Source organism: Triticum dicoccoides, chromosome 1A (genome assembly GCF_002162155.2).
Source record: "Triticum dicoccoides isolate Atlit2015 ecotype Zavitan chromosome 1A, WEW_v2.0, whole genome shotgun sequence".
Taxonomy (NCBI): domain Eukaryota; kingdom Viridiplantae; phylum Streptophyta; class Magnoliopsida; order Poales; family Poaceae; genus Triticum; species Triticum dicoccoides.
This window is the reverse complement of record NC_041380.1, coordinates 16,751,152-16,764,870: the sequence shown is the minus strand read 5'-3', so window position 1 is coordinate 16,764,870 and position 13,719 is coordinate 16,751,152. Positions and strand designations below refer to the sequence as shown.

At 41.6% G+C, this 13,719-nt stretch overlaps 2 protein-coding genes across 2 annotated transcripts; one reads left to right on the top strand and one right to left on the bottom strand.

Annotated features, from left to right (window-relative positions):
* Positions 1 to 1,427: 1,427 nt before the first annotated feature.
* Positions 1,428 to 12,002, bottom strand: LOC119350016 (uncharacterized protein At5g02240-like). The gene is made up of 8 exons (XM_037618065.1): positions 11,711 to 12,002; positions 11,178 to 11,449; positions 11,026 to 11,062; positions 10,795 to 10,892; positions 10,618 to 10,679; positions 10,147 to 10,270; positions 9,803 to 9,997; positions 1,428 to 1,800 (listed from the first exon to the last, which is right to left on the bottom strand). Exons 1-7 carry the CDS (start codon positions 12,000 to 12,002, stop codon positions 9,878 to 9,880), a joined length of 1,005 nt encoding a protein of 334 aa, XP_037473962.1. The 3' UTR covers positions 1,428 to 1,800; positions 9,803 to 9,877.
* Positions 4,699 to 8,491, top strand: LOC119359370 (scarecrow-like protein 34). The gene has a single exon (XM_037625593.1). It carries the CDS (start codon positions 6,239 to 6,241, stop codon positions 8,462 to 8,464), a length of 2,226 nt encoding a protein of 741 aa, XP_037481490.1. The 5' UTR covers positions 4,699 to 6,238; the 3' UTR covers positions 8,465 to 8,491.
* Positions 12,003 to 13,719: the final 1,717 nt, after the last annotated feature.

The following is a 13,719-nucleotide window of genomic DNA, read 5'->3' as shown; positions in this document are numbered from 1 at the left end:
ATCTCCTCCTTGCCAATTCCCCCCTCCGGATGCTTTCCGGAGGCGGGGTTTCTGCCTTCTGGATGTGTTCAATTGTGCATATGTCTCCTATCCCCGATCCGATTGCACGGGGTAGAAGCAATCGACATGGGGAGGCGGCGCCGCACCATATGACCATGTGCACTCATATGATTGGCTGTCTTGCACTTTGTTTGAGCTTCGTGGGATCCAAGTGCCTCCAATTGTTTTATTCTTTTTATGGTAGATAATAATCACATTGATTGACGTGATTCCACCATAATTTTTGGGATTCCTTATATAATGCTTCATTTATTTCAAAAGACGTATCCTAGGAAAAACCGACAAAAAGCAGTGCGTGAACGCGGTGAAATTCCACAAAGCCTATAGTGTAGGCACAAAATAACCATCAAAATCATCATACATTTTGGAATCATCAACTCCCAAGCCTAAGTCTTGCTCATCCCCAAGCAAGCACCGCAGCTTGTGAAACACAAGGTCAGCTGAGATTTATGAGGTGCAGATATTCATAGAAGTATGAGTCCATCATCGGTTAACGAAATGAGCAGAGATAAAAAGACTATGACATATAATAGCACATCTCCACCGTTAGGATGATCATCAAGGCTTCCACACCTTACTACTTAATTCATTAGTGGACAATTCACAACTTCATGTCCTAAGTCATTTTTATTTCAACTGGGCAAGCAGTAAGGGGTCTCCCTTTTCTTTTCAGAAAAAAAATGCAACTTATATTTTGATCTCTTGCTTTCGAAACATGTTTATCCGCCCATCTAACACTTAGTTTTCATGTGATATGTAAGCTAAAGATGTTCCTTGCGAGAATCACAAAAACCTTTGAATTTGAGCAGGATTTATCTTCCTTGCTTGCTCTAATTTATTCATCTGATCAGACTTAAGTCTTAATTTAAAAGCTTTATACTATGAAGCAAATATGATACCACTATACCTCTCAAACGCAGTGAAAATTATTACTAAAAATATCTTATGGTTTAACGAGATAAAGGACAACAAACTTCCCTCCAAAAATTCAACCATTGTATATATCAACTATCAACTGAAAAAAAATACAAGTTTCTTTGAACAGTGCCTCCTTTTCTTTCAATTACATCGGAGTTTTTAATAGCTTATATTTTATTTTCTTTGTCTACTTTTTTTTGACCTGTTCTTCTAGTAGCACTATAGGTTGAATGTGGATGTGCATTTCTTGACCTGATAATTAACACTCCTTAAACAATTAATACAACACAAGTGCAAATCTCATGAGACTAGCTAGGCACCAACAATTCAAATCACGAAAAAATTAGATCAGATTATTTTAATGAGATAAAGTACAATAAACTATCCTTGAAAAATTCAATCAATACCATTATATATATATCAACTATCAAGTGGAAAAGAAAGAAGAATTCTTTGAATAGTGCATCTCCTTTTTTTTATTACCTCAGATTTTTTTATCAATTCAATTAGGAACCGTATTAATGTTGAAACCCAGGCAAGCGTTCCTAATAAACAATTTTTTATACGTCTAGCCTAGAACTAATCGCCTGGATAACTGCGGTAATCTGGACTCATTCTCTGTCACAATTACCATGTCCGACGTTGGGAACAAAGCAACAAGAAAAAAAAAATAGTTTACATCAACACCAGTCTCACTACTCTTCTTTCATAGCCCAAATCCTCAGAACTCTTCTCTCAAAGCACAACGATCTGCTGCTTCTTCTGCTCAATAACAAGGTGCATGCTTCCCTACTTTTGCTACTTGATCAGATGAGGAGCCTCCTGCGAATAAAAATGAGCAGCGGTATTAGGTGCATCGTAGATTCAAAATCGCTTTAGGTGTGATGTTTCTGTTATTGATGCTTAAACACTACGACAGGTTTAACCGGCTAAAATGGTCATTCTCGTGTCTGCAAACCTACAGAATTTTATTTTTATTTTTCATCGGTAACGGCGTGCCAAAAACAATCATAAGCTGAATCTCCAATAAAAAAGGAAGAGGCAGAAGGTGAGAGAAAAAATAGCTCACTGAACAGAATTCCGTTTTACAGATATTCTAGATTGTAGCACATGAGCAAGGTGAACCGAAATTCATCTCACATAATTTAGCTTCAATTTCCCCTTTTTTTCTTCTTCCAGGAAACAAGCTGATTCATTTGCTGTGGGACAAAGAAGAATCATTTATCTCATATATTGAGGTGGAAAGCAGACTTTCCAGAATGGCGATTGAACCTCTCCGTGACAATCTGGACGACGTCACAGCAATCGACCAACCAAATGATAGTGATTCCTCTTCCCAGCAGCAACTCACCGTGTACAACTACGACCTGAGTGGTCCACACTACAGTTCTTTCCCCAGCAAAGCAAGCAAGCACATATCTGCTCGGTGGAGTCACTAGCCCTGGGTTGTGCAGAGTCAACAGCAGCCTTGGACAAAACCAATTTCAGATTAGCGCAGGGTGTAGCCCTGAGCACCGCCAGATCAGATCAAACGATGCTCTTCACTACATAAGCCAGATGCTGATGGAAGACGTCGACGAGAGGGTCGACATATGCCAAGGGGAGGCTGCTCTGCAGGATGCTGAGAAGCCATTCCATGACATTCTTGGGGAGGTATACACGCCGGCCACTGACTCGCCGCTGATAAGAGTGGGACCAGCCATTACAAGAGGCTCTGGAGCACTCGCTTCAGTAATGACCATTCCAGTCACAACGTGTTACAGCCCTTGGCAACCCCGTTGAGTCCATATGCCTGCAAGGAGTCTTTTACCAAATCATCCGTTGATAAGTTTTGGATGGACTTCCGAATCTGGCTTCATTGCCTTGATTTCCCAACTGACTACAAAAGCAAAAGTAGGAGAGATGAGTGAAAACGCAATCTTTGAGGCGGCAGACCAAAGGGGCTGGGGTATCTTTCAAGGAAGGAGCAATAAACATCATGTCATCACCACTTGGGCAATAATTCGAAATGAAAATTTCGACCGAGTTCTGCTATGCTATGGTTGGAAGAGTTCCGACAGGATAACAAGACTGCGAGAAAGGATCGCGGGGCAAGGAAACAAGAACTCACCGAAAGGCCGGAGCAAAGGGCGTCAGAAGCTATGGGCTAGAAAGCAACAGAGGAAAGAGTAGGTTGATCTCAGGGCTCTCCTCATCCATTCTGCAGAAGCTGTGGCAGAAGACAACCACCTGTTTGCCAGTGAACTCCTCAAGAAGATAAGACAACACTCCTCAGCAGATGGTGATTGTAATCAGAGACTGGCATTTTACTTGGTGGATGGCCTCGAGGAAAGCTTGCCTGGGATCGGGAGTCAGGTTTACCACAGATTGGTTAGAGGCTTACAGCCTTTTTCTTGCAACTTGCCCTTTCAAAAGGGTGTCATACAATTTTGCCAACCAAACTATTCTTGATGTCTCACAAAGGCGACCAAAGGTGCACATCGTCGATTTTGGCATCAGCTTCGGCTTTCAGTGGCCATCAATGATTCAGAGGTTTGCACGGCAAGAAGGAGGAGCCCCTAAGCTTCGGATCACAGGCATAGAAGTCCGCCAACCAGGTTTCCGCCCCTGTGAAATGATCAAGGAGACAGGGAAGCGGTTGGCTGACTATGCAAACATGTTCAATTTACCTTTTCAGTATCAGGGCATTGCCGAGGATGAAGTTCTCATAATCAACTGCATATTCCGGATGAAGAATCTTGGTCATGAAACCGAAGGCATAAATAGCGCAAGAGATGAGGTAATGAAAACTATGAGGAGGATGAACCCAAAGGTTTTTATTGCTGGCACCGTGAATGTTGCATAGTTCTCCCTTCTTCATACAATGCTTCAAAGAGGCTATGTTCCATTACTCTTCAATGCTTGATATGCTTGATGCTAATGTTCCACGGGATAATGAAGCAAGAAAGATGATTGAGAGGATCCTATTTGGGGGGATGCACTTAACATCATAGCATGTTGAGGGCGCAGACAGAACTGAGAGGCCAGAAAGTTACAGGCAGTGGCAAGCAAGGTTCTTCAAGGCTGGGTTCCAGCAGCTTCCTGCGGCTCCAGCCTTCTTGAAAAGAGTACACATGAAGAACTCACTTTATCACGAGGAATTCTTTGCTGTTGAAGATCGCGGTTGGCTGATACAAGGATGGAAAGGCTATATCCAAATGGAAACCTAATGAAACGTATGATAATCCGTAAGATTTGAACAGTTTTTCAAGTGCACAAACATCAGTAGGCAACTTACCGCCTCCGTAGTTACTTGCATCATTCTCAACGCAATGGGTCTAAATTGCTGAATACCGTAAGATATTCTTTCGTCAGATGAGCATTGGGAAGTACCACTTTGGAAGAAGGTGGGATGGTGATTGAAATGTTGATATTCAACATGTGTTGATTTGGTTCAACTGCGGAACTACACGACCATATGTAGCAAAAGGCAACTGTGCAATACTTTGCCTCTGTCGCTCTATTTAATTTCTGAACAAACTGCTCGAGAAAACTGGGGCTGCACTGTCCGGGACTGCGGCTGGGCTGCATTATCCAGTAGTGATGCTCGGTCATCACTGACCTGCCTCTATGTTAAAACATGTCAGTACTGTGGTGCACAACGGTCTCCACAAGCTATCAACACTGTCAGGCCAGCCCATCTGTGTTATTTCACTACCACTGACTGGTCCTACATAGTGGCTCGTCAGTGAAAGCATCCGTTCCGACCTTCTCTACATAGTCATTAATGCCAGGTCGGCCAGTCTGTGATAATCTCATCACATTCGGGCCAACTGGCCCATCACTGATGAGGTAGTCATCACTGACCCCGAGGCACTGACCGGCTAGAAACTCATCTGTGATGACACATTTTTGCCGGTCAGTGTTACATGGATCTTAGTAGTGAGACATCAATACAAGGTCGCACTGGCTAGGCCTAGGCGAAAACCAAGAACAAACTTGGTACAACAAACTACCCTCCAAAAAGTCAACCATTATATATGTCAACTATCAAATGAAAAACAATAATACAAGTTTCTTTGAACAGGGCCTCCTTTTCTTTTCAATTATGTCGATTTTTAACAGATGTTGTTTTACTTTCTTTTTCTAGTAGTTTTTTACATGTTCTTCTAGTAGTATAGATTGAATCCAGACGTGCATTTTCATGACATGACAACTAACACTGCTGTGGATGTTGTAAATAAAATTCACAGGCAGTTACACTAATTAAACATTTGGTACAAATACTTCAGATACGGCAGAACATAAGTGCAAATCTCATCAGAATAGCTAGGCACTGACAATTCAATTTTGAACTAAGATAATCACGAAATAAATCAGATTATTTTAAAGAGATAAAGTACAACAAACTATCCTTGAAAAAATCGAGCAAGGCCATTACATATATCAACTATCAAATGGAAAAGAAAGAAAATTTTCTTTGAACAGTGAATCTCCTTTTTTAACAATTCAATTAGGAACCTTAATAATGTTGAAACCCATGCACGCGTTCCTAATGAACACTTTTTTATACATCCGATGCGCAGCCAGGCCTAGAACTAATCGACAGGACAACTGCTGTAATCTGGACTCATTCTCTGTCATAATCACCATGTCTGACATTGGGAACAAAGCAACAAGAAGAGCAACAAAAAAAATTAGTTTACATCAACACCACAGCCTCACTACTCTTCCTTCATAGCCCACATCCTCACTACTCTTCTGTCAAAGCACTGGATCTGCTGCTACTGCTGCTCAATAACCAAGGTGTGTGCTTCCCTACGTTTGCTACTTGCTCAGATGAGGAGCCTGAGCAGTGGTATTAGGCGTGTCATAGATTCAAAATCGTTTTAGGTGTGCTGTTTCTGTTATTGATGCTTAAACATTACTACATTAGTAATATGTTTAACCGGCTAAAATAGTTATTCTCGTGTCTGCAAGCCTTCATTTTTTTTCAATCGGTAATGGCGTGCCAAAAACAATCATAAGCTGAATCTCGAATAAAAAAGGAAGAAGCAGAAGGTGAAGGAAATGAAGAAAAAAAGAGCTCGCTGATCAGAATTCCATTTAACGGGCATTCTAGATTGTAGCACACGAGCAAGGTGAACCGAAATTGGTCTCACATAATTTAGCTTCCAGTTCCCATTTTTCTTGTTCCAGGAAACAAGCTGATTTATTTGCTGTGGGACAAAGAAGAACCATATATCTCATACTGCGGGAGGTGGAAATCAGACTTTCCACAATGGCGATTGAACCTCTCCGTGACAATCTGGACACCATTGCAGCAACCGACCAACGATACGACAGTGATTCCACTTCTCAGCAGCAATTCACTGTGTACAACTACCAGCTGAGTGGTCCACACTCCACAGTTCTTTCCCCAGCCAACCAAGCAAGTACATATGGTGGAGTAACCAGCCTTGGACAAAACCAAGTTCAGATTGCTGCAGAGGGTAGCCCTGAGCACTGCCGGATTACATCAAACTATGCTCTTCACTGCATAAGTCAGATGCTGATGGAAGACATTGACGAGGGGGTTGACATATGCCAAGAGGAGGCTGCTCTCCAGGTTGCTGAGAAGCCGTTCCGTGACATTCTTCGACAGGTATACGCGCCGGCTACTAACTGGCCACCACTGCATAGCAACAACGAAAAAGACAACCCTGATAAGAGTGCGATCAGCTGTTACAAGAGGCTCGGGAGCACTAGCTTCAGTAATGACTGTTCAAGTTACAGCTTGGTACAGCCCTTAACAACCCCGATGAGTCCATATATCTGCAATAGGAGTGTTTTTCTACCAAACCAGCCATTGATAAGTGTTGGATGGACTTCCGGATCTGGCTTCCCTGCCTTGCATTGTCAGAGAGGTGTCAAGGAGGAAAAGATATTTGCTTCAAGTATTGATAAGCTGGTGATATATTTAGAGAATGGCATACTTTCTATTTCCAAACTGACTGCAAATGCAAAAGTAGGAGAGAGGAGCGAAAACACGACCTTTGAGGTGGCAGACCAAAGGGACTGGGATATCTTGGAAGGAAGGAGCAATAAACATCATGCCATCACCACTTGTGCAATAATTCGAAATGAAAATTTCGACCGAGTTCTGCTATGCTATGGTCGTTCCGACCAAATAAGAAGACTGCGGGAAAGGATGGCAGGGAAAGGAGACAATAACTTGCTGAAAGGCCGGAGCAAAGGACGTGCCCATCAGAAGCTATGGGCTAGGAAGCGGCCAAGGAAAGAGTTGGTTGATCTCAGGACTCTCCTCATCCATTGTGCACAGGCTGTGGCAGAAGACCACCAGCTATTGGCCAGTGAACTGATATTGAAGATAAGACAACACTCTTCTGCAGATGGTGATTGTACTCAGAGGCTGGCATTTTATTTGGTGGACGGCCTCGAGGCACGCTTGGCTGGGAGCGGGAGTCAGATTTATCACAACCTCATGGAGAGGCCAACAAATACCACAGATTGGTTAGAGGCTTACAGCCTTTTTCTTGCAGCTTGCCCTTTCAAAAGGGCGTCATACTACTTTGCCAACCAAACTATTTTTGATGTCTCACAAAGGCAACCAAGGGTTCACATCGTCGATTTCGGCATCGGCTTTGGCTTTCAGTGGCCATTAATGATTCAGAGGTTTGCACAGCAAGAAGAGGGAGCCCCTAAGCTTCGGATCACAGGTATAGACACTCCCCAGCAAAGTTTGCGCCCCTGCGAAATGATCGAGGAGACAGGTAAGCGGTTGGCTGATTATGCAAACATGTTCAAGGTACCATTTCAGTATCAGGGCATTGCCGCTTCAAGATGGGAGACCATTAAAATTGAGGATCTTAACATTGCCGAGGATGAAGTTCTCATAATCAACTGCATATTCCGGATGAAGAATCTTGGTCATGAAACCGAAGCCATAAATGGCGCAAGGAATGAGCTGCTGAAAACTATGAGGCGGATGAACCCAAAGGTTTTTATTTCTGGCAACGTGAATGGGTTTCACAGTTCTCCCTTCTTCATACAACGATTCAAAGAGGTTATGCTCCATTACTCTTCAATGTTTGACATACTTGATGCAAATGTTCCACGGGATAATGAAGCAAGAAAGATGATTGAGAGGATCCTATTTAGGCGGGATGCACTTAACATCATAGCATGTGAGGATGCAGAAAGGACTGAGAGGCCAGAAAGTTACAGGCAGTGGCAAGCAAGGTTCCTCAAGGCTGGGTTCGAGCAGCTTCCTGTCGATCCAGCCATCTTAAAGAAAATAGTTCACATGAAGAACTCACTTTATCATGAGGAATTCTTTGCTGTTGAAGATCGCGGTTGGCTGCTACAAGGATGGAAAGGGAGAGTACTTTATGCTATATCTAAATGGAAACCTAATGAAATATACGATGATCAGTATGATCCAAGCGGTTTTTCAAGTGTGCGAACATGCGTGGGCAACTTCCCGCCTCGGTATCTACTTGCATGATTCTCAGCACCATGTATCTAAAGCTGAACACTGTAAGATATTCTTTCATCAGATGAGCATTGGGAACTACGTATCTTGGAAAGAGATGGGATGGGGATTCTAATGTTGATACTCAACATGTTTTGATTTGGTTCAGCTGTGCAACATACATGACATATGTAGGAAATAAATATAAGGCGACTGTAAAATTGTACTTTACTTTTGTGTTCTTTTCAATTTCTGAACAAACTGTTCTAGAAAGTTGCTCTATAAATGAATCCGGGTTTCTTTTTAACGAATATTAACTATGTGTACTTGGTTATTGTTTTGATCAGTTTATTGGTCATACTAGACAAGAGATTAGTGGAAATACTGTGAAGGAGATTATTGCACTGCCTACCTCTCAAAATAAGCGACATGGAAGGTCAGAGAAAATGCCATTTCTGGTTTGAAGACGGTAATTGTACTTAATCAAGACAAGGTTTCTATAAACGAATCCAAAATCCAATCAAATGAACTAGTATGCACATATTAGGTAATATAGGTCAGCTGCGCAGCTCGATAAGTGCAAGACATATCATACCAAACAATCCTTAATTCTCTCAGAAACCCGTGAAGTGATGTTCACCCGTGTAAATTCTAGCTACTAAGTTATGTGATGTTTCATGCACCAGAGCTTCTCAGTTAACATACTACAGAGTCTTAACATCAACGGCACAGAAATATCATGTTTTAAATAGAACGTGCAAATAAGAACGTGAAAAAATAAATTTGCAAGTGAACAATGCATAAAAATCTTGGAAATGAGATTCGAGTTGGTTATATTGTTAAATCTGGTAATGTTGTGAGGAGCTTAGATAGCTGTGTAATTTTTACAGAATGGCTCTAAGTAGAGCAGAATATTTCTTCTGTTGGCAGAACATCAGAGACAATCTGGAAGGAGATGACATGTCACTTTTACTTTTGCTACAGAACAAGCTTGGGCATTTTATATTCCTAACAAATTTACAATTCAAATTATACTTACCAACTAATTGGTAGGACTATACATACGCAATATGGATAACTCTTTGTATAGACTAGCAAATGAATTAACTTGAAACTAAATCATGTAGACCCCAGAACATCATGGCAACATGACCCCTGAAGGACAAGCACTTCCTACCTTTATTTAACAAAATAAACTAACTGCAAATAGTAAGGCCGCACATCCATATTAAGACCGATCAACCAGGTAACAGAACGGCTATAAACATGTTGTGCACCACAAAGAAAAGACATAAACAAACAAATCACTATTGAGTAATAGTGCATAAAATAAAATGTTGCATTTTCTTAATTAATAAACAGAACACTAACCTGACCCGGTACAAATTCCATATCGCCTAATTAAAAAACTGTCCCCATTTCATTGGCCAGAATGATCTTGTCTTCTTAGAAGCGAGTAGCAATTTGTGCAAAAACAGACTTAAAATCTGTCGTCGGTGTTCCTTCACCTTCAGGTTTTGAAGCCAGATCAAATGCCTTGAACTTTGCTTCCTCAAATAGCAAGGCCTACACAGGAAAGGCACAGATGGATCAGTGGTAGCGACCACTAGCCAGTAAGGCATAGATAGATGCAACAAATATATATGGCAGATGATGAAAAAAAGATTGAGCAGTAGTTTATGTACAGAAACATGTGTTTTGTTCTATAAAGGTACCTGTATGCAAACTTCTGCAACATCTGCCCTGGCAATAGTTTTTGTTTCCGTCTTCAAGATCTCGTCATCCTTTCCAACAATCAACTCACGCACACCACCATCTTTGTCTTGTAGTCCTCCAGCCCTGGAAAGAGATGGGATGTGGAAAAGGTATTTTATCAACACGATTGTTGGTGGAAAATACTCCAACAATTAATGTCCCTATGAAAGAAATTGAAATTTTTGATTTCTTATACTAAATTAATTTTCTTTGTGGTGCTTCATACTCCATCATGCACTTCTGTTGTTTTGTTGTTTTCTTCCTTCATCACAGATATATAGAATTACTTTTATGATTGACCATCTATGGAGAGAAAAAAGTGACTGGCAGTCTATTACATAAATTAAATGTGACAAAAGAAATCTTTGCGGAACATGCAAGAATAAGTCTCATCCCGCAAATAGCACCAACGAATGAGTTTGTGTTATAACCTTATAATTGTATATGGTACACCAGAGTCCGCTAGGTACTGTTCTGCCTTCCGTTTCCACACCTGCAAATTAGAAGAGCAATTGATCATTCTAATTCCTAAAATGATACATGATATATTCATGCACACAAAAGTATAGGAAAGAACATATAAAAATATTGTCAAACAAGCTATATACCAGTATATTCCCATTCCCAAGCTTGTTTAATGGATGGTTGAGATCTGTTCCACCCATGGATCCAACCAAAACTATCTGCTTTACACCAATGCTCTTGGCTGCATGGATAATTAAAGAAGATGAAAAAACCAAGAGAGCAGACAAGTAAAAGGTCGACGGACCAATCATTTCAATAAACACACTAAACATTGTATAATGCTCTAACAGAACAAGACAAAGGTGAAGATTTACCAGCGTCGATTTGGTTCTTTTGGCCTATCCAATCCACCTTAAACAAGGGAAAAACAAACAAAAAGCATTATTAGCTCTAAAGAAATGCACCAGTTGTCATATATTGCTAATATGAGTACTGTCATTGACAGGTGGTTTCGTCAGTCAGTCACCTGCTCAGGATCAGACCCTTCCTCGAAGTAAAACTCGGGCCGACCCCCTTTGCTAGGATCAAACCCTGGCTTCATCTTCGGGACCCCACTGGTGAGGATGATGAGCGCGTCAATGCCGTCGATCGCCGGCGCAATGCTCCCAGGATCCCTAATGTCTCCGATGAACACGTCGTCGCCCCCATCGATCTTAGATTTGCTGTCCGGCGTCCTGACCAGCCCTCTGGCCACAAACTGGTCTGCCTTCTCCTTCAGCTTCTTGTACACAATTTGGCCTGGGTCGCCACAGCGCAGAGGTCAGAGGCGCACGCCGGATTACAGTACGCAAACGGGAGTGTAATTTGTGAATTAATGGGAGGTTCAGTAGGTTGTGAAGCATCTTGATTCCAAGAAACCGCCGCCTCCGCCGGCAAATTCTCCCACAAATACGAACTGAACTGTATCCCACTGGAACACCAAGAGACGGTGGCACCGTGCAGTAATGTGTGGCGAAAGTACGCGAAGGGGGAAAAGATAGCGGGATGTGTAGCATCTACCTGTTCGTCCTCCGGCGCCGGTGACGAGCACGGTGGGGGGCGACCCGCCGGCGGCCGCCGAGACGGCCAGCCCGGCCCGCCCGGGGCCCCGCCTCGACGGGACGACGCGGTGGCAGGGAGGACGGAGAGGCGGGGCCTTGAACGGGGAAGACAGACGCATCGTCGTCGCCGCCGCCGCCGTGGTCATCTTTGCTCTGTTTCCCTCCGGCGAGTGAGCGAGAGTTGGTCGGGTGTGCCGGCGGGCTGAGCGGCTGTCACTCTCCTTATCGCTTCGACGGTTGTGGGCCCGCATGTGAATGTGGGCTTCACAGGGATTTGAGGTTTGCGGGCCTGGGCCAGTTTCTCAAGTTAACATGGCCCAATTTCGAAACGGAAAGAACGTATGAATTTGTGAACAAAATTTGAAAAACGGGAACATTTTTTCAATTCGATATTTTTTGACAAATAGAAACAATTTTTGAATTTTTGAACAAATCAAAAAAGGGATTTTTTTAATTTATGAACAAATGTTTGAAAATAGGAACATCTTTTGAAACCATGAACATTTTGGACACAATGGAACGTTTTTTCCATCTGTGAACAAAATTTAAAACTCTAATTTTTTAAAAAGAAGCAAACATTGTGGACATTTATTGAATTTGTGAACAAAGTTTGGAAATAGGAACATTTTATGAGCTTATGAACACATTTTGAAAGGTGAACATTTTTTAATGATCAAGAATTGCTATTTTGAATTTGTGAATAAAATTTGAAACAGGAACATTTTTTGAACTTATGAACATTTTTTTAAAATAAAAATTTATTGAATTTTCAAATATTTCTTGAAATTTCAGACAAATTTTGAAATTCTGAAAAATAAAAAAATAGAAAGAAAAGGACTAGTAGAAAAGGAATTACAAAAGAAACGGGAAAAAGGAAAAAAGGAAATGGGAAAAGGGGAAAAAAGAAAGTGAAATACAAAAAATAAAAAGAAAAAATGAAATAGACAAAAAAATTGTTTTCGCTATTGGGCCTGGCACAAGAAAGACAACTCAACACACACGATTGATAAACCAAAAGCAGCGGACAACAGCAAGCAACAACTCATTAGAAAATAAACTTTGGATCTAAAAAAAATTAGAAAATAAACTAGCGTTGTTGCACCAATCTCATAGTAAGTTTGATGGTATGGTTCTAGACTTAGATGTGAAGTAACCCAACATGGTAGTTAATGAAATCCAACATGATAGTTAGGCCTAGAAATTAAGTGTATACATGATCGATTTCTAGTGTGTGTGTGTGTGTGGGGGGGGGGGCGATAGCCCCCCTTCTAGTGTGTGTGTGTGTGTGTAGGAAAGCTCCAACATTGCTGGCAGACAATTAATTTGTCTATTTTTTAGGAATCCAAATTAGTATCTTCTGTCAAAGTCTGCAAATAAAGGTACATTCCTGGTAGCTTTATCCTCCTCGTCTCCTCCTTCTTTGTCCCCCTCATAACTAACAACTTGTCCACAAGGTATTATCTGCAAGGGGAATCCTTTGATGGCAGATAACGAGGCCGATAATAGGGACCTTGCACACGATGTGGACGCAGAAAAATATTGTTGCATGTATTGTGTCCAGAGCTGTTCTGCTAATAATCACTGCAATTGGATGTTGCTACTACTTCCGACGCAAGAAGAACCTTCCACCTCCATACGGTGCATGTCTTCTAACTACAGAAGCGTATAGTGTGCATTGTAGCTATGTGTTTTGGTCCAACTACCAATATTTTTCAACTTCCTGCGAAAAAAGAAACTGCAATAATATTTTGCAGTTGATTTAGCTCGTTGAACCACCCTCCTTTTATTGCAGCACCTGAAGAAGAAGAACTTGGCTTGATCGATTTCCAAGCAGTCCTTGCGAGATATACGCTATCCGAAATTGAAATGGCCATGAATGGATTGGAGAGAAGAATAGGCTCTGGAGGGTTGGCGAACATTTACTACAAAAAGTTGGCAGATGGTACAGAGGTTGCGGACAAATGTCTA